The sequence below is a fragment of the Lemur catta genome, chromosome 3 (genome assembly GCF_020740605.2).
Source record: "Lemur catta isolate mLemCat1 chromosome 3, mLemCat1.pri, whole genome shotgun sequence".
NCBI lineage: Eukaryota > Metazoa > Chordata > Mammalia > Primates > Lemuridae > Lemur > Lemur catta.
The window spans coordinates 31,135,238-31,156,496 of NC_059130.1; the positions used below are offsets into that span (position 1 = coordinate 31,135,238).

Here is a 21,259-nt window from a genome sequence, read left to right on the forward strand (position 1 = left end):
AGAGGTCCCTATGCTCCAGTAATTCAGAGCAGTTAGGGAGACAGCCCAGTGGACAGTGGCTGCGGGATGAGTGCTAACACAGAGGCATGCACAAGGCTCTGCGGAAAAACAGAGCTGTCACTTAGCTCAGATCGGGTGATGAGGGGTGCTGGTGAGAGGGGCTCCTGGATTAACTGGCATGAGAAGTGATAGATGACTTGGAATTAGCCCACAGACAGAATTGGGTAGATTGGGGAGGCTGATATGTGTTCCTAAGAGAAATTGGATTAAGATTCAACTAAAAGATACCAAGTATCTACTATGTGCCAGGTAATTTGCACACATTATCTAGTCTCCTACATAAGTCTCATATGAGGTTCTTATTTTGTAAATAAGGAAACTGAGGCTCACAAAGCCTAAATGGTTTGCCTCTAAGGTGGGAAAGCTTGTTTTTAACTCCTCCTTTTAGGCTCCTTTAGTCCAGGATCTCTACTTTTAAAAGTGATATAGGGGCTGGGTGTGGTGGCTCACGCCTGTAATCCTAGCACATTGGGAGGCCGAGGCAGGAGGATTGTTTGAGCTCAGGAGTTCGAGACCAGCCTGAGTAAGAGCGAGACTCCGTCTCTACTAAAAATAGAAAGAAATTATATGGACAGCTAAAAAATATATAAATAGAAAAATTAGCCGGGCATGGTGGTGCATGCCTGTAGTTCCAGCTACTCGGGAAGCTGAGGCAGGAGGATCGCTTGAGCCCAGGGGTTTGAGGTTGCTGTGAGCTAGGCTGATGCCACGGCACTCTAGCCTGGGCAACAGGGTGAGATTCTGTCTCAAAAAAAAAAAAAAAAAAAAGTGATATAGGGAAAGCTAGTCAAATCTTCTAGCACAGTTTCCTGTAGTGGTGCTATGAACAATGAAACTCTGGCAATATTGTTTGCAGGGATATCTGGGCTCACTTTGGATTCTCCAAACCATTCTTGCTCCAAGCATGCCACTGGGTGGGCCAGGGGAGCCAAGAACCCTTTCCTGCGTTTCCCTCCCCCAGTGGGAGGCTGTGTTGCATGGTAGCTAAGAATCTGGCCCCAGGCTCCAATCCCATTGCTGCCACCCTCTAACCATAGAGCCTTGGGGAAGTTACTTTACATTTCTAACACTTGGTTTTCTGGTCTGTAAAATATACTTAATAACATTACCTAACTTATCAGGCTGATGTGAGAATCAAAAGAGAAAAATAAATGTTAAATGTAAAATGCTTACTGTCATTCTGCCACATAGAAACTGCTCAAGAAATGTTAGCAATTAAAGCATTATACTAAGAGGCAAGTTCACTTCCCTAAATTCAAGTTTCACTCATTGAGCTGAACTTCAGTTGACATCTCATCTTCTCTGAAGCCTCCAGTGTGGTTCTGGATTGTGGATGAAACAGGAACCAACCACAGGGGTCAGGGCCAGGGCTCTGCCAGAGAAGCCAGTTAGGTAGAAAACCAATTTCTAAGCCCCTGGACAGAGCTTTTAGCTCCTAGAATACTAGAGGCACACTTCCATTTGGGATGAGAGTGAGTTCCCTGGGCAAGAGCCGGGACAGAAGAGAGGGATAAGACAATAACGTAAGGGAGAGGAGGGGAGAAGAATTTGGGAGAGGGAAAGAGGAAAGGGATGACCTGAGAGGATGTGGGTGCAGATGTAGGACAGCTAGAAAGAGAAACAGGAGATATGTGAGAGAGGGGGGAGAGAGAGGGAGGGGAGGAGGAGGAGGGGGAGGAGGAGGAGGGGGAGGAGGAGGAAGCAGAGGGTGTGATTGGGGAGAATGAAGCAAAAAGAATGAAACATTCAAAAGGTAAGGCAATATATGGTTTAAAAAACTCTGGCAGGTGTAGCTGGGTGGCTGTTACATGATGTTTACCCTTCAGAGGCATTTGCTTTGTAAATTGTGGGTCATGGAGGGGAAAAGGGAAGATTATAAAATGATAAGTGCTCCCTCTTACTCCTTGAAATCAAAATTGGAGATTCTGTGAAAGTATCCATTAAGATGAGCTTCCCTCCATCTTTTGGCTACTTTATGAACTTTGTTTCATTTTACTGGTGGTTAATGTCGCCCTAATATGTTTAATCTGTAAGCTTAGATTTCCAGCTTGCATGAGCCACAGGTCATGAACAGTGAGCCCATGAGATTAAAATTTGGTGTGAAATTGAAAAATCTCAAAATTTGGTGACCCCACTCCATGCAGTAGTCTATTCAACAGCACATGTGGCAGATGACCATCCAGGTCCAGTATGGACATCCCTATTGCCAGAGTTCACAAAAAGCCAGACTTTCCTTTACTGGATAACTCTAACAGCGATATAATTTTGTCATTCTTGTGTTGAACTAAAATTTGTCTTCTGTAACCTTCGCACATTGTACCTAATGCCACCAGCCAAAGCAACTGAGAAGCCAGTGAGTTCCCATATCTTCCTGACAGATCTTCAAACACTGGAGAGTCCTTTAAATTGTCCCTCATTTTGATGATTTAAGACCTTTCCCCATTCTGTATGACCTCTTCTAGATAGGAAATAATTGTAAATGCTCCTCTTCAATAAAGGTGCTCAGGAAAATACAACATCAAACATTACAGTGGACAATTTCTGGCAATAAGGTGGAGTGAGATAATAGAGACTGCCCACCAATCTCAATGCATATTTCAAAGCCTTGTAAATGCTGAGTGAAATGTAACCTAAAGATTTTAAATAACACAGTTAAGCTTACAGAAGCCTGTCTATAACAAAGAGAAGCATTAAATCCATAATAGTGAGCCGATAGAGTGGCAGCTTATGGGTGTTTTGGTCCTAATTTTGCCTAGGTGCTGGGGGCTGGCTTTCCAAAGCCCATGCAGGGATGAGAGGCTTTGCCTTGGGATGATGGGAGATGATACTCTGCAAAAGAGGTCCCCAGAATAAAGCTGGATTTTCTAACAGGTGCAAAGTTTGTAACAAAGGGACAAGAAAACCTTTGTCCATTGGCCTTGGGAAGTGATGAGAAAACTTGCTAGAGCCTTGTATAATGTGAAAAAATAATCCTGGAGAAGTTAAAGCCCCAGGCCTGTGATATGCACAAGTTTGGAGCCTCTATATGTTATTGTCTGCATAGAGTATGAACCACAAGCTGAGAAATTAACACAAGAACTGGTCCAGGGCCATTAATATTCCTGGGGCCTTGGTATAGATGCAAATGCATAGTTGTTCTATATGGACTGTTTCACAACTTAAAGCTGATGGGACTTCCACAGGGGAAAAAGTTTATAAAACATTAACAAAACCTTCTATGAATATGAGGATACAATAAAAAGCACAAGTTATATTGGCAAAAGAGTCAGCAGACACAGTAAGAACATTTACATCCCAAGAATTGATGGTAATAAAACAATGTGAAAAAAATAATAAATATGCTTGAAGTGTTTAATGAGCAAAAAGAATAGAAAGTATAATGAAAAATAGGACAGTATAATAAAAAGATCAGAATGACTTTTAAAATACTAAATTTTCAAGAAATGTGAAATTTGTCACTAGTATTAACAAATTAATGGATAAGTTAAATAGGAGAACAGAGATAGTTGAATGTGAATTTAGGGAAGTAGAAGATATCTCTGGAGAAATCACCCCAAATGCACTGAGATTGTATTAATCCATTTTGTGTTGTTATAAAAGAATATCTGAGACTGGGTAATTTATTAAAAAAAATTTTTTTTAAGCTCACAGTTCTACAGGCTTGGAAGTTCAAGACTGGATGAACACATCTGGAAACTTTTGGTGAGGGCCTTGTGCTGTGTCAAAACATGGTGGAGAAATGGCAGGGGAACAGGGAGCATCCAAAAAAGGGCAAAATGGCATCTTTGCTTTATCACAACCTGCTCTTGAAGGAACTAAACTATTTCCACCAGAAGTAACCCGGTCCCATGAGAAAGATGTGAATCCATCTTAATGACCTACTCACCTCTTAAAGGCACCACCTCCCACTGCCACATTGGAGACTCAGCTTCAACATGTGTTTTGGTGAGGACAAACAATATTTAAACCATAGCAGAGATAAAAAGAAGGAAATTACAAAATCAAGCTAAAGAGATGTTAAGAATAGGATGGAGAAGCAGCCATTAAAAAGATAAATGAGAACATTCCCAAACTAAAGAAAAATACAAGAATTCTATTTAAACAAGTACAACTATTCTTGAGTTGATAAAGGAAAAACATTTTCAGTTGAGGTCATTACAAACAACGCCCCTGTGAACATTCTTGTATATGTTTCTTGGTGCACATAGACCTGCATTTATGTATGTATTCAGGAGTGGAATTGCCAGGTCAGACTTAAACTAAACAACTTAATTATGCACCTCAGGAAACTAAAAAAGCAAGAACAAACCAAACCCAAATTAGTAGAAGCAAAGAAATAATAAAGATCAGAGCAGAAATAAATGAAATTGAGACTTCAAATATACAAAAGATCAATGAAATAAAAAATTGGTTTTTTAAAAAGATAAAATGGAAAAACCTTTAGCTAGACTAAGAAAAAAAGAGAGAGTACCCAAAATAAATAAATTCAGAGAGAGAAGATGGCAGAGTGGAGGTGACCTCCTGGATTTGTGCTCCCGGAGAGGAAGGCATGGATCTCCACCTGCCACAATGCTAGAGGATTGCTCCTCCACAGGAACGGTGGGGTGAACCCACGGAGAATCACCCTGGGACACGGGGAACAGGAAAAAACAGAGGCGAGTGGGAAATCAGACTGAGATAATTTGGAGAATGCTGGACGGAAAACAGACAGCGGAGTGCGGGACGGCCGTGCCTGCCTCACCGGCGAGTGGGGCGGGTTCAGCCCCACAGCAAAGCGGCTTGATCTCCCCACTGACCCCCACATCCACTCGGTCAGGGATCTGACTGAAATTGGTGCAGAATCACCGCGGGAGACGTGGAGCTCCGAGGACAGGTGACATAGGCGGGAGAGAGCTTGGACTCGGGCGGGTCTCCGCGGTGCCGGTACCCTATCTCTTCAAGGGACAGACGCGGACCTGCACACAGGCGAGGGGCCGCGAGCGTGAAATATTAAACGGGACTCTTTTGCTCTTTTCTTCCCGTACGGCGGCTTTCCGGCCAGGGAGCCGCTCTGGGCCCTGGCGCCTGCCGAACTCTGAACACTCACGCGTGGTCGCCATCTCGGTTCCCACAGCTAAGCGGAAAGGACCTTGAACTCTGGCGGGTCTCCACGGTGCCGGTGCCCTATCTCTTAAAGGGACAGACGCGGACCTGCACCGAGGCAAGGGGCCGCGAGCATGAAATATTAAAGCGGGATTTTTTTTTTTATCTCTCTCTTTCTTTCTTTCTTTCTCTTTTCTTTCTTGTTTTCTCTTTCTTCTTCTTGTTATTCATATTGTTTCTCTCTTTTTTTTTCTTTTTTTCCTTCTTTTTCTTTTCTCCTTTCCGGTGGCCCTCCAGTCCAGGAGCTACTGTATACTCCTGAGTGCTTCAAACCCCTACCTCTGATTCCTATCGGACCCTGAAAATTGCCCCCCAGTGCCAGTGATCTGCGGGTGGGCAGGAACAATTGTGCGGGCCAAGGTCTAATTGCTGCAGAGCCATAGGGTGCCAGGCGGCTCCCCAGGAGGCTCCATCCCCTGATCCATAGACCCTCTCCAGGTCCCCTTCCCAGATGTGAACACTGAGTGCTTCCCCAGACGCAAGAGTGTGGAGCCCGGACCTTGGGAACACTGGGACAGTGTAGACCTTTGCCCGTGGGAGCTGCAGCAGCTGGGGAACTGAGTGAGTGAGGGCACTGCCTCCTCCGCCTAGCCAGTGTCTTTCCTGCAGAAAGAGACAGAAACCACACATCCAGAGGAAGAACTAAAAGCCGGGGTGGGGGGAAAGAAAGAAAAAGAGAGGGAGAAGAGGCTTTCTGCTTGCAAATAGTGTGAATCCTGCCTACTAACTGAAAGTCCAAAACACAGTGATTTAACTTGCCAAACTGGTCTTAGGTCAAGCCAACCCTCTGGGGGTGGACCCATCAGAAGCAGTCCCCCAACTGAGATAGAAAAAAACTCTAAACAACACACAACAGTCTCCCCCTCTAGACAAAGAAAGCAACATACCTAGACTGTTTCACAGCCTACAGAGTACAAGACGTGCTGTTAACTAGACTAAAGCTGTGAGAAAAGATCTAACAATAGAGCCAGATGGGAAGGGCTAAGCGGAAAAATATAGGGAGCACAAAAAACCAAATGGAAACTTCGCCCCCAAAGAGAAATACCAACTCTCCTCCAATTGGCACAAGCCAGTTTCAGAATACCAACATGTTACCAGAAGAATTTCAGTCTTGGGTTATAAATAAGCTGAATGATATACAAGAAAAAATTGATATCCAACGCAAAGAAACCGCAAAAAAATTCCAGGATTTGGAAGAAAAATTGACTAAAGAAATAGACATATTGAAGAAAAACCAAATTGAACTCCTAGAAATGAGGGATTTATTCAGGGAGCTACAAAACACAGTGGAAAGTCTCAAGAACAGGGTAGATCAAATAGAAGACAGAATCTCAGAGATCGAAGATAACTCTTTCCAATTAAATAAGACAGTCACAGAGACAGAGCAAAGAAATAAGAAAAAAGATCAGAGTCTTCAAGAAATGTGGGATTATGTGAAGAAACCTAACGTGAGAGTTATAGGCATCCCTGAAGGTGAAGAAGATAATAAGCAAGGACTGGATAAACTATTTGAAGACATAATAGAAGAAAATTTCCCAGGCCTTGCTAAAACTTTAGATATACAGGTTCAAGAAGCTCAAAGAACCCCTGGTAGATTCATAGCAAATAGGAAAATACCACGCCACGTAGTCGTCAGACTGACCAAAATATCCACTAAAGAGACCCTTCTTCAAGCTGTAAGGAGAAAGAAACAAGAAACATACAAAGGGAGACCCATTAGAATTACGCCAGATTTCTCAACTGAAACCTTAAAAGCAAGAAGAAGTTGGGGCCCCATTCTCACTCTTCTGAAACAGAATAATGCCCAGCCTAGAATCTTGTACCCAGCTAAGCTAAGCTTTCTATATGAAGGAGAAATTAAGACATTCTCAGATAAACAAGGACTCAGGGAATTCACCAAGACAAGACCACCCCTCCAAGAAGTACTCAAAAGAGAGTTACACACGGATCATCACTACAAAGACCCACGAATGTAAAACCACCCAAGAGCTAAAGATCAAATTCTAGCCACCACAATGGCTCAAGAGAGAAAACATAGCAATGAAGTTCTACCCAATAAGATAAACAGAAATCTGTCCCAATTATCAGTTCTCTCACTAAATGTCAATGGCCTGAATTCCCCACTCAAGAGACATAGACTGGGCCAATGGATAAAAAAACACAAACCAAGTATCTGCTGCCTTCAGGAAACTCACTTAACTGGCAAAGATGCATTTAGACTGACAATAAAAGGATGGAACTTGATATTTCAAGCAAATGGTAGCCAAAAGAAAGCTGGTGTGGCAGTTTTAATTTCGAATAACTCAGTCTTTAAACCAACAAAAGTAATAAAAGACAAAGACGGTTACTACATACTGGTGAAAGGCACAATTCAACAAGAAGACATAACCATACTTAATATATATGCACCCAATCTAGCCGTACCCAGATTCATAAAGCAAATCCTACTAGATCTAAGCCAAATGATAGACAACAACACTTTAATAGTTGGAGACTTTAACAGCCCACTGACAGCACAGGACAGATCCTCCAAGCAGAAAATAAGCAAAGACATAGTAGACTTAAACAGAATGCTAGAACAAATGGGCCTGACTGACATCTACAGGACATTCTACCCGAAATCCACTGAATATACATTCTTCTCATCAGCTCACGGGACATTCTCTAAGATTGGCCATATCTTAGGTCATAAAGCAAGTCTTAAAAAAATTAAAAAAATAGAAATCATACCATGCATCTTCTCAGATCACAATGGAATAAAAATAATAATGAACCCTAACAGGAACTCTCATTCCTACTCAAAGTCATGGAAGCTAAACAACCTTCTCCTGAATAACAATTTTGTAAAGGAAGAAATTAAGTCAGAAATCAAAACATTCTTTGAATTAAATGACAAAGGTGACACAACTTATCGAAATCTATGGGATGCAGCTAAAGCAGTCCTGAGAGGAAAATTCATTTCCATAAATGCCTATTTCAAAAAGACAGATAACTTACAACAACTTAATGAATAGACTCAAAGAGCTGGAGAAAGAAGAACAGACTGACCCCAAACCCAGCAGAAGGCAAGAAATTATTAAGATCAAATCAAAATTACATGAAGAAGACAACAAAAATACTATAAGGGAAATTAATAAAACCAAAAGTTGGTTCTTTGAAAAGATAAATAAAATAGACACACCACTGGCTAGACTAACCAAGAGCAGAAAAGAAAAATCTTTAATAACTTCCATCAGGAACATGAAAGGAGAAATCACAACCGAAGCCACAGAGATACATGACATTATCTCTGAATATTACAAAAATCTTTATGCACACAAATTGGAAAATGAGGAGGAAATGGACAAATTTTTAGAAACACACAGCCTTCCCAAGCTCAATCAGGAAGAAATAGAATTCCTGAATAGACCAATATCAAGAACTGAAATTGAAACAGCAATAAAAAACCTTCCCAAAAAGAAAAGCCCTGGTCTAGATGGGTTCACACCTGAATTTTACCATACATACAAAGATGAACTGGTGCCCATCCTACATAAACTATTCTTCAATATTGAGAAGGATGGAATTCTCCCCAACACATTCTACCAAGCCAATATAACATTGATACCAAAACAAGGAAAGGATGCAACAAAAAAAGAAAACTACAGACCAATTTCTCTCATGAATGTAGATGCAAAAATTCTCAACAAAATCCTAGTAAATCGTATCCAAGTGCTGATTAAAAAAATAATTCATCACGACCAAGTAGGCTTCATCCCATAGATGCAGGGGTGGTTCAACATACGGAAATCTATAAATGTAATTAACCACTTAAATAGAAGCAAAAATAAAGACCATATGATCCTCTCAATAGATGCAGAAAAAGCATTTGACAAAATTCAACACCCTTTTATGATAAAAACACTTAACAATATAGGCATAAATGGGACCTACCTAAAAATAATACAAGCCATATATGACAAACTCACAGCCAACATCATACTGAATGGGGAAAAATTGAAAGCATTCCCACTCAGTACTGCAACCAGACAAGTCTGCCCACTGTCCCCATTACTTTTCAACATAGTATTGGAAGTCCTTGCGAGAGCTATCAGACAAGAGAGCAGAATCAAAGGTGTCCAAATAGGGACAGAATTGATCAGCCTCTCACTCTTCACTGATGACATGATGTTGTATCTGGAAAACCCCAAGGACTCAACCAAGAGACTCCTGGAATTAATTAACGAATTCAGTAATGTCTCAGGTTACAAAGTCAATACATACAAATCAGAGGCATTCATATATGCCAATACCATTCAATCAGAGAACCAAATTAAGGACTCAATACCTTTCAAAATAGCAACAAAGAAAATAAAATATCTAGGAATATATTTAACTAAAGAGGTAAAGGACCTCTATAAAGAGAACTATGAAACGCTAAGGAAGGAAATTGCAGAACACGTAAATAAGTGGAAATCCATACCATGCTCATGGATTGGAAGAATTAACATCGTTAAAATGTCTATACTACCCAAAGTAATCTATAGATTCAATGCAATTCCTATTAAATTACCAACATCATTTTTCACAGATTTAGAAAAAATAATTATACACTTTGTATGGAATCAGAGAAGACCCCGTATAGCAAAAGCAATCTTAAGTAATAAAAACAAAATGGGAGGTATTGATTTGCCAGACTTCAAACTATACTACAAAGCTGTGGTTCTTAAAACTGCTTGGGTTTGGCACAAGGGCAGGGACACAGACCAGTGGAACAGAACAGAAATCCCAAATATGAAACCATCCTCATATAACCATCTAATCTTTGACAAAATAGACAGAAACATACTCTGGGGGCAAGAGTCCCTATTCAATAAATGGTGCTGGGAAACCTGGATAGCCACATGTAGAAGACTGAAACAGGACCCACAGATTTCACCTCTCACAAAAATCAAATCACGGTAGATAACAGATTTAAACCTTAAATGGGAAACGATTAGAATTCTAGAAGAAAATATAGGAAATACTCTTACAGACATTGATCTAGGCAAAGAATTTATGAAGAAAACCCCTAAGACAATCGCAGCAACAACAAAAATAAATGACTGGGACCTGATTAAATTAAGAAGCTTCTGCACAGCCAAAGAAACAGTCATGAAAATAAACAGACAGCCTACAGAATGGGAAAAATTTTTCGCATACTACACATCAGATAAAAGACTGATAACAAGAATCTATTTAGAACTCAGGAAAATCAGCAAGAAAAAATCAAACAATCCTATCAAAAAATGGGCAAAGGACATGAATAGAAATTTTTCAAAAGAAGACATAAGAATGGCCAAAAAATGTATCAAAAAATGCTCAACATCCCTAATCATCAGGGAAATGCAAATCAAAACCACAATGAGATACCACTTAACTCCGGTGAGAATGGCCTTTATCAAAAAATCCCAAAACAACACATGTTGGCGTGGATGCGGAGAGACAGGAACACTCATACACTGCTGGTGGGAATGCAAACTAGTGCAACCCCTATGGAAAGCAATATGGAGATACCCTAAACGGATTCAAGTAGACCTACCATTTGATCCAGCAATCCCATTATTGGGCATATACCCAGAAGAACAAAAGTCATTCTTTAACAAAGACACCTGTACCCAAATGTTTATAGCAGCACAATTCACAATCGCAAAGATGTGGAAACAATCCAAGTGCCCATCAATCCACGAATGGATTAGTAAACTGTGGTATATGTATACCATGGAGTACTACTCAGCTATAAGAAATAATGATGATACGACATCTCTTTGGTTCTCCTGGAGAGAGCTGGAACCCATTATACTAAGTGAAGTATCCAAAGAATGGAACAACAAGCATCACATGTACTCACCAGAAAACTGGTTTCCCTGATCATCACCTAAATGTACATCAGGGAAGGATACCAATTGGATATCAGAGTGGGATGGGGGGTGGGGGGAGGGGATGGGTGTATGCCTACATGACGAGTGCGTTGCACACCCTCTGGGGAATGGTCATGCTTGAAGGTGCAGACCCGGGGAGGTGTGGGCGGGTAGGGGATGGAGGTATGACTACATGATGAGTGCCAGGCGCACTGTCTGGAGAATGAGAACGGACGCGCTTGGGACTCTGACTCGGGGGGATGGGCGGGACATGGACAATGTATATGACCTAAACTTATGTACCCCCATGATGAGCTGAAATAAAAAAAATAAAATAAATAAATAAATAAATAAATTCAGAAGAGTGGAGTTGCTAGGTCAGATCTAGATTGGTTTGCTATTTGATATACATAGTGCATATTTTAATTTCCTATGCATAGCAGGTCTCCATCCACTTCTGCAGAAGTGGTGCAGGAATCTTTCGATCCAACTTTAGATTATTTCACTCTGCTATATGACCTTAGCATACAGCGCACAATTTTTCTTTAACCATAGAACATATAAAGAGTATGTCCAGAGTGTTCTCAGTCCCCTAGCCTTCTATTTTCTCCACCAATGCTTGCTATGCTTTCAATGTTGCCATGTTACCCTGAATACTGTATCTATATGCAGCATATTCTCTCTCTCTCTTTCTCTTGCACACACACACACACACACACACACACACACACATGCACACTTGTTTTCCCAAGTGTCTTCAGTGCTGAAGTTCCTGGATATCCCTAACTCTATCCTTCTTTTCCCATTTTAGGCACCCCTGGCAGTATATTCATTTGTTCCCTGGAGCAATATGAGAGAAGACATGCAGTGCAATGCAAAAAATATGCAGTGTAGTGCACAAAACTCAACAATGAAGATTCATGAGTTATAATTGTAGGGTCAATATTTACCAGCTGTTGAAAAGTTATTAGAAATCTCTATACTTAATTTTTTCAGCAATAAAATATGGATTAATATTACCTACCTTCATTCTTTCAAAAAGTATTTATTGAGTGTGTAAGGTGTCCCAGGAACTGTTCTAGGTGCTGGAGACAGCAGTGAACAAAGCCAAAGTTACTTTGTAGGGTCTTTACCAAGACTAAATAAGAAAATGGGTATAAAGCACTTAGAATAGTTGCAGACATAGGAAATATGCTTGCAAATTTATTTGTTTAACAAATGCTTATTGAGTAATTATAATGCTTTAGTCAGGGTTGTAGGCATTGGGGAATAGTATTCAGTGAGATCAGAGGCAGGAGTACTACTCAGCTGTAAGAAACAATGGTGATGTAGCACCTCTTGTATTTTCCTGGACAGAGCTGGAACCCGTTCTACTAAGTGAAGTATCCCAAGAATGGAAAATAAGCACCAATCATGTACTTACCATCAAATTGGTTTCACTGATCATCACCTAAGAGCACATTTAGGAATAACATTAATCGGGTGTCAGGCAGATGTCAGGGAAAGGGGATGGGTGTATACATACATAGGGAGTGCGATGAGCACCATCTAGGAGATGGACACGCTTGAAGCTCTGATTAGGGGGGGAGGAGGGCGCAAGGGCAATATACGTAACCTAAACTCTTGTAGCCCCATAATATGCTGAAATAAAAAAAAAGAATAAAAGAAAATAAAGGAGCAAAATAAATGAGGCAGTTATTTTTAGTTAGTGATACATGTGTATGATTCACATAAATCAGTAAAAGCAAACAAAAAGTACTTTGGAGATCAATGGGAAAGTTTTATTTCAGAAACTTAAATCAAGCCAGCTAACTGAACAGTAATGCTAGGAGTAAAAAGGAAACCAAAAAGTAATTGTAGGAGTAAAGAGATAACTAAGCAAATCAGTACCTGGCAATCAGAACCAACCAGAATACAATCCTGAGAGACAGGGGAGACTTTGATGCCAGATGGCTAATTGGCATAAGAAGGTGGCACCCATTATTTTTCTCACTGGTAAAAGGAAAAAACAATAATCACACTATCCTCATGATACTTGGGCTTCTTATACCTTAACTGTTCCATGATGAATAATATTTCTAGCTATTTTCTGTCAAATCATTTGTAATTCTTTGATTCTGGTCCTACCTTCTTCCCATCTGAGGAATTCTTACACTCTTCTCCAGAAGAGTGATCTAGAATTATAGAATCCCAAAAGAGAAGAAACCACACTGGTCATATCACTTAACCTCCTCCTCAGAGCATGACATGGAACCTCAGCATGCAGCTGTGAGAAAAGGAAGTGTGCTGGGCTGGGAGTTAGAAGATCAAAATCCTAGTTCTATCTCTAAGTCATTACTATGTGTTGCTTTGGAAAGTCACATGTCCTCTGATTTGGTTTCCTCATTTACAAATTAAGAATAGTAATCTCTATCTCTCATAGTTGTTGTGGGGATTAAACAAAATGGTATACGTGAAAGCACTTTGGAACCTAAAAATACTCTAGAAGTAAAAGAAATGATTAATCTATGTGCATGGATCAAAGGCAGTCCCTGGGAAAAGTAGAAAGTACCATGTACTGATTTCTGCTCCCACCATGGGCATTTTTTTTTAATAGCTTAATTGAGATATCATCAACACATAAGACTTTTATATATTTAAGGCATACAATTTGATATTTTAACATCTGTATGCATTCTGTTAAATTAAATTAAATAAAGCTACATCTGTAATAATGAAATGTAACCTAACTTAGTGTGCAAACAGTATGCTAAAAAAAAAAAAAACTGCAACCAAACTTGAGAGTATATTCTTGTAACAAGTAACTGAGTCTTGGCCAATCATAGCAGCCAAGCTTTCAGCCAACCACAGTCTGCAAACTGCTCAAACATGTTGAAATAAGGTCAGTACAAAGCTTTAACCAGTTGGGCTATTTCTGTATGTCACCTCCTTTTCTTGTCTACAAATACTACCTGTCCATGTTGTTTGGCAGACCTCTCTAAACCTTTACTGGTTCAGAGTCTGCACAATTCATGAATTGTTTCTTTGCTCAAATAAACTTTGCTAAATTTAATTCATCTAAAGGTTTTCTTTTAACAGTTGTAAAATGATCACCACATAATCAAGTTAATTAACATATCCATTACCTCTACATAGTTACTAGTTTGTGCATGCATGTGTTTGTGTGTGGTGAGAAGATTTGAAATTTATCTTTTTAGCAAATTATATGATACAGTATTGTTAACTATCTTCATCATACTATACATTAGATCTCCAGAATTAATTCATCTTGCATAACCGAAACTGGTATCCTTTGACCAACATTTCATTTAATCCTTTCCCCTAGCTCCTGTCAACCACAGTCTACTGTCTACTTCCATGAATTTGACTATTTTAGATTCCCATATAAGTGAGATCATGTACTATTCACCAGGGGCTTATTTTAAGGCACTTGAGTAAATCACCATATCTCTGTGCCCTGGTATTCTGAGTTAGTCTTGCTATGAAAGAGTCTTTCTAGGCAACAAACTGCAAAACATTTAAGGATTCAAAGGTTCTTTTCCCAGAAGAAACTGGTGGAAGTTGTAATAGCCAAAAAATATCTGGATCAACTGATGTTTAGAAAAAATATTTGTATAACTCCACATAACCCTAACTTTTGAAAGTTATACTGCCTGGCTTCTTTTGATTTAAAACAAAAACAAAAACAGAAGTGAAAAACAGCTTCTTGTCTTTAAGTTTATAAGAATGTTAACACTTGAAAATTTTAAGATACAGATAAACTAAATAAAACTGTTCAAGTTTTTAAAGGGAGCTTAGAAATTTGAAGAATGCAAAGTTAGATATTGCACCATGATTCATATAACCATTTTTCTTTTTCTTCCATCCTCATAGCTTCCCTCCTATCCATTATCTGTGTAAATTTTTATCCTAATTTAATCAATTTCATAACAACCCCTTCTTTGTTATAAAAGCAAGTTATGTTATTTTAAGCTGTTTTGGGTCAACATGAAGCATAATAAGATAAAGATGGGTTAGTGCTGTCTCCAAGGCCCCAGCCTAGAGTGAGAGGCAGAAGCCTATTCTCTCTAGGGCTCTTATTACAATGGGGTGCAGGAGAGGGAAGCATTAATCTTGGCAGAATGGGAGGAATCAGAGAAAGGAGGCATGATCTCTGCATTCTGGCATCTCTCCAATGGACTGAAAAGAGAACACAGAGGGAGACAGACATATAACCTTTTCTATAATTAGAATTCTGATATGTGCTGGGAGGAAATGTTCTCAAGGCTAGCTAGTGTACAAGGAGTGGCAGTGGGGCCTGACCTAGTTCTCTTGCCTTTGCTCACACAGTTTGGGAGGTCTAAGACTCCCCTGAGAAAGCGATCTTTGAATTGAGATCTGAGTGGAAATAACTAGGCACTGGGAGGGGGTGAGGTGAGGAGAGGGCCAAGAGCTTTCCTCAGAAAGGGAACTGTTTGAGCAGAGACCTTGGGCAGGAAAAGGCTTTGCATGTTAGAGAAACTGAAAGCATGTCAGCAAAGCTAAAGTACAGAGACAGTGAGACCCGGGTGCCAGGTCAGGCTTAAAGGTAGACCAGGGCTAAATTGTGCATAATCTTGTAGGCTGTGCCAAAGATTTTGTTCTCTGTCTCAAGAATGCTACTTTGGGAGATCAGGCAAAAGGTTAGGGTGGTGGCAAAGGGGTTAATGTAGAGATGAGGTAAAAGAAGTAAAATAGAGATGGATTGTATAAAAGGAGTGAGGGAGAGGGAGGTGTCAGAATGCTGCTCAGGTTCTGACTTTGCAAAGAGGGGGACTTTCCTCAAGGTGATCTAAGGTTCTGAACCACCATTTCTGTCACTTTTTCTTAGTTTTAGTGTGAGAAGTGGGGAGCTAGCTGTCCAGGTACACAGATACACACTGCTATCTTTCTTACTTTTGTTCTGAAAACAGAGGCTCATATTTGGAGAGTGAATGAGTGAGAAGCCAGAGGAGAAGGTGAGCAGGCAGAGGCCAGGCAGGAGGGAGAGAGGAGGAAGAGTAGGATCCAGGGACACTCCTGCCAGAAAGGAGTCAGAGAAGACAGAGAAGAGGCGGGGGAAGGGAGAGCAAGGACTAGGACACAGGTTAAATGTGAGGCCGGGAACAGTGAGATGGAAGAATCCTGGGATGTGAAGGTTGTAAAGAATCTTAACCAAACTGGTCCAATCCTCTCAATGTACAACTGAGAAAATTTTCATGTTTTTACTTTGTTAGAAATGTGATACTTTCGCTTGTAGAAATTTTAAAAGACATAAAAGTGTAAAGGAAGTTAAGATCACACAAAGCCTTTCCACCTAGAGATATCCACTGTTAAAGCAAGGACTTTCCTTTTCTTTTCCTCTTTACATTTTCAACAAGGTCGGAGTTATAACACAGACACAACTTTCTGCCCAGCTTTTACAACTTCCCCACACGGTGTCCCAAACTCTGCATTGAAACAGGAGATTGAGACAAGCTGGTGTGGAACGTACTGAGGTGAGCGGTGGCGTCAGGACTCTTTGGACCCCAACCTCCTCGCAGTGTGAAGAGTTAACATCCGAAGACCCTCTGGCAGAAGCAGCCAACCGCCGGTTATTCGGAGTAAGAGCGTTGCCTGCGTCTGGGCTTGGGGACAGGCCGGCAACCTCGCCAGTAGAGGCGGGGAGAGGAGCGCGGAGGTTCCCCTTCAGCGACATGAGGTCCCTGCTGCTTCTGCCGCTCTGGGCGCTCCTCCGGGTTTGGGGAAGTCCTGAAGGTGAGTGGAAGGAGGGCTTCGGGCACGCGTCGGGCGGGTTGAGAGAGGGAGCCCAGTTAGACAGCCTGGGCCCCCCGCTCGAGCCCCGGGGAGAGGGAGCGCGGCTCAGAGCTCGGAGACGCCACCCCTCCTTCCAAGCTCAGCTGCTGTTGTTTCTTTTTTCCTCCCTTCTCCGTGTGCTGTCTGCTCTCCCGGCCACTTGCTAGGCGCCTCCAATCTTCCTTCTCTCCCAGTCCCGCAGAGGCATTTCCCCTTCCGCTGCCTCCAGATCTCGTCCTTCGCCAACAGCAGCTGGACGCGCACGGACGGCTTGGCGTGGCTGGGGGAGCTGCAGACCCACACTTGGAGCAATGACTCGGACACCATCCGCTTCCTGAAGCCGTGGTCCCGGGGCAAATTCAGCGACCAGCAGTGGGACATGCTGCAGCATACCTTCCGAGTTTACCGAACCAGCTTCACCAGGGACGTACAGGAATTCGTCAAGATGCTGCGCTTAGCCTGTGAGCTCAGGGATGGGATCCTGGGCAGGTATCCAAGGGGAGAGAATGGACACGGAAGCCCAACTGGGAGGCAGCGGCCCCACCTGACAGGATTCTCTGTCCTGTCCACCCTCTTCTGATTTTCACTTCTGCCTGGGGATGTCGCAGTCTCTGACTTCTCACAATGCCCCTTATTCTTGCCTGCTCCAGGTCACTAGTCACCCACTCTCACTTCCCTGAACTCTGGGGTCTCCATTATAACCCTCACATCAATTTCCTCTCTTTCATCCTGTCCAGTCTTTTAAACGCTTCTCTGATCTCTATCCGTTCCTCTCCACAGATCCCATTGAGCTCCAACTGTCTGCTGGCTGTGAGGTGCACCCTGGGAACACCTCAACAAACTTCTTCCACATAGCACATGAAGGAAAGGATATCTTGAATTTCCAAGGAACTTCTTGGGAGCCAGCCCCAGAGGCCCCAGTTTGGATAAATGTGGCTGTCGGAGTGCTCAACCATGACCAAGGCACCAGGGAAACAGTGCAGTGGCTTCTCAATGACACCTGCCCCCAGCTTGTCACTGGCCTCCTTGAGGCCGGGAAGTCAGAGCTTGAGAAGCAAGGTCAGCCTGCCTTCCTCACCACTGGCCCCCACTCCAGGGTTCTCGTGCCTTTGAGCATCCAAAGAAGGGAAAGGCCCAGGAGGGGCTGGATAAGGTGTGAGGGGATTTATCATTCCACAGACATCAACTGGGCACTTATTGGGTTCCATGAACTGAATTATGTAAACACTGGGGGCCAAAGCTGAGTTGGGCAGGTAGCATCCTTGTTTGAGGGGGAGGATGAGAAGACAGAATAACAACTAAAGCAATGTTAGAAACGTGCTACCTGTTGCAGTTGAACAAAGGGTGTTCTAGGAGTGCAGAGGAGGGACGTTTATGGGAGGCTGGGATCAGAGAAGGGGAATGAGTACTAGGGAAGGTTCTGGAGAAGATGAAACAAATGGGTTGAAGTTATGAGAGACTTCATTTCCAGAAGTAGGCATGTGGGGAATGTGAGCCTGATATGAGGCCTGGAACCTCTAATGCAGAGTCTTCACTCTAAGATGCCCCATTTCCTGTTGGATACAGTGAAGCCCGAGGCCTGGCTGTCCAGTGGCCCTAGTCCCGGGCCTGGCCATCTGCTGCTGGTGTGCCACGTCTCAGGATTCTACCCAAAGCCCGTGTGGGTGAGGTGGATGCAGGGTGAGCAGGAGCAGCCGGGCACTCAGCACAGTGACCTCCTGCCCAACGCTGACTGGACATGGTATCTCCGAGCGACCCTGGATGTGGCAGCTGGGGAGGCGGCTGGCCTGTCTTGTCGGGTGAAGCACAGCAGTCTAGAGGGCCAGGACATCATCCTCCACTGGGGTGAGAAAGGGCTGGGTCCCAGGCTGGACATGGGAGGAGGTGGTCCTCAGGCAGAGAGGCAGGCACTGGGGAAGGATGGGCTGGATTCACCCAGCATAGAGGAATTTCAGAGAGGGGAGGGATGGAAGGAGGGGATTCCAGATACAGGAAGGAGGGAAATAAAGACCTGAAACTCAAAAAGGATTGAGATAAAATGTCCTATATACAAGAAGAAACAAGACTAAAAACTCAGAGATCCAGAAGCAGGTGGCAAATAAGAAATCCCAGGAGGATTTATTCCCCAGCAGAGAGGGGTCCAGGGAGTTTAGAAAGGCAGGTTGAGAAAGAGAGCTGTGGTTTGCTGAGTGCTTCCTGTGTGGGGGTTGCTGACTCCGCATACAGTATTTCATCTCATCCTCAGAACTTGCCTTTGAAGCAAGTACTGCTATTCTCATTTTGTAGATGAGGAAATTGAGACTGAGAAAGGTTAACTGTCCAGTGTCGTGTAGAAAGTAGAAGAGCTGATTTTAGACTCAGGCGTGTCCTTCCCCTCTATGCTCTACTAGCAAATGCTGAAGCGAACCGAATAGGGATGCCCAGACCTTAAGAAAAGATGAGAAATCTAAACTTATGAGGGACAGAAAGAGGTGCTTTAGGTGAAGGAGGAAATAAGAAGTACCTGGTACCCTCACATGTACTTGGACCAGGGGCCTTGATATGGGGAGGGTCCCTGTGCTGAGAGACATCCCGTGTTCCCCCAAAGCAGGTGGGAGCCACGCCTCCCTGGGCTTGATCATCCTGGCAGTGCTGGTGTGCCTGGTGTCCCTCCTTGCACTCATTGTAGGCTTGAGGCTCTGGCTTAAGAGGCACTGGTAAGTCTCCGCTTTCCATGTCCTTTCCTCCGCCTCTCTCCCCTCCATTCCTGGCTGCTCTATTCCTTAATGGTCTTTCCCTTTCTATTCTCTCACAGCTCCCTATCAAGACATCCTGTGACTTCGTCACTACACCTGCTCTCTCGAACTCAGGACCTCGGGTCCCAGGACTTCAGTTCTGGTCTGCTCAGGAATTGAGGATGAAAGGAGAGGAACCTTGAAGAAGTAGAGAACAGTTGTAAGGCAGCTCTCATCACACCGCCTTAACATTTGTCTAAAAGAATTTAAGATTTATTTCATTAGACTACAAGTTTATATGCCCAGATGGTTCTGTAAAAACAGAAGTGCAGGCTCAGATACCAACCAGGGCCAAGCAGATAAGCACGGGGGCACAAGTGCACATGGGGGAATCTGCACTGAACTGGAAAACACCTGTCTTGCCCAAAGGAAGCAGCTGCAGGTGCCTGTTGTCAAGCATGAAGTCAGGCTCTGGCTTGGCTGTAACCTATACTTTTTTAAGAAAACTGGAAATCTGGATTTTTATGTGAACATTCCTGATTTTAATACGTTGACTCAAGATTTGACAAAATACTCTGTGAGAAACCCCAAATACATACCTGCTGGCTGATGACAATCCAGGAGCTACCAATTCATGTCTCTTTTTTAAAAAAGTTTGCCCTGAATGACATATTGAGCTTTTGGACATAATTTCTGTTGTGAATTTGGATTTACAACTGAAGAAGGACATTTTCTCTTTAAAAGAAAATTAGGTTGTAAGAAACAGAGGTGTCTCAAGATTTTACTCGGTATAATTTTATTAAAAGAAGATAGTGTACATGTATTATGCTGAAAAAAGCAAACCTGAGTACAAATATTTCTCTTACATGGTCAGTCACCCTTTTTAGTTGGAAGAAAACAGTCATGAAGGTGATCTCTTTCCTCCTTCCCAAAACAACAAATGCAGCAGCAATCTCTCCTACTTACAGCTCTTGAAAGAGACAATGGGCCCACTGTGGTGGCTCACCCCTGTAATCCCAGCACTTTGGGAGGCCAAGGCAGGAGGATTGCTTGAGACCAGGAGTTTGAGACCAGCCTGGGCAACATAGCAAGACTCTAAAACAAACAAACAAACCGCTGGTTGTGGTGGTGTGTGCCTGTTGTTCATGCTACTAGGGAGGCTGAGGTAGGAAGATCACTTGAGCCCAGGAAGTTGAGGTTATAGTGAGCTATGATCCAGCCACTGCACTCCAGCCTGCGGGACAGAGCAAGATCCTGTCTTTTGAAAAAAAAGGTGAGAAGTAATCTATCGCAGTCAGGGCCTCTGAAGATCCAGAAAAAGTGAGATTTAACTGTTGGAAAGTCTTTGCTTGAAAAAAATTAACATTTGGCATTATCTATACTGGACTTGCAGGTCTGAACCTAGGGCAGGGGTGAAGATCCTCCTAGCTTCTAAATCAGTGGTTCCCAATTGTAGTCACCTGATCAACAGCCTCAGCAACACCTGGGAACTTGGTAGAAATGCAAATTATGGGCCTCCCCCCGAACCACCGAGTGAGAAACCCTGGGAGTGGGGCCCAGTAATCAAGCCCTCTGCTGATATTGTTGCTCAGCTAAAGTTAGAGAATCTCTGTTCCCAGACATTGTGTAATGTTATACAAGGAATTCTTCAGAGTGCTAAGTGAAAAGGAG

General features: G+C 42.6%; 1 protein-coding gene across 8 annotated transcripts in view; it reads left to right on the top strand.

The window, feature by feature from the left end:
* Positions 1–20,656, top strand: part of CD1D (CD1d molecule) — a 38,011-nt gene extending 17,355 nt beyond the window's left edge. For 2 of the 8 annotated variants that reach the window (XM_045547008.1, XM_045547010.1), the window contains 6 exons: positions 16,460–16,835; positions 17,042–17,335; positions 17,655–17,933; positions 18,441–18,719; positions 19,462–19,570; positions 19,669–20,656. In XM_045547008.1, the coding sequence (XP_045402964.1) occupies positions 16,775–16,835; positions 17,042–17,335; positions 17,655–17,933; positions 18,441–18,719; positions 19,462–19,570; positions 19,669–19,768 (1,122 nt within the window). In that variant the 5' untranslated portion in view covers positions 16,460–16,774 and the 3' untranslated portion in view covers positions 19,769–20,656. The other 6 variants (XM_045547011.1, XM_045547014.1, XM_045547009.1 and 3 more) reach the window with 6 other exon arrangements.
* Positions 20,657–21,259: the final 603 nt, after the last annotated feature.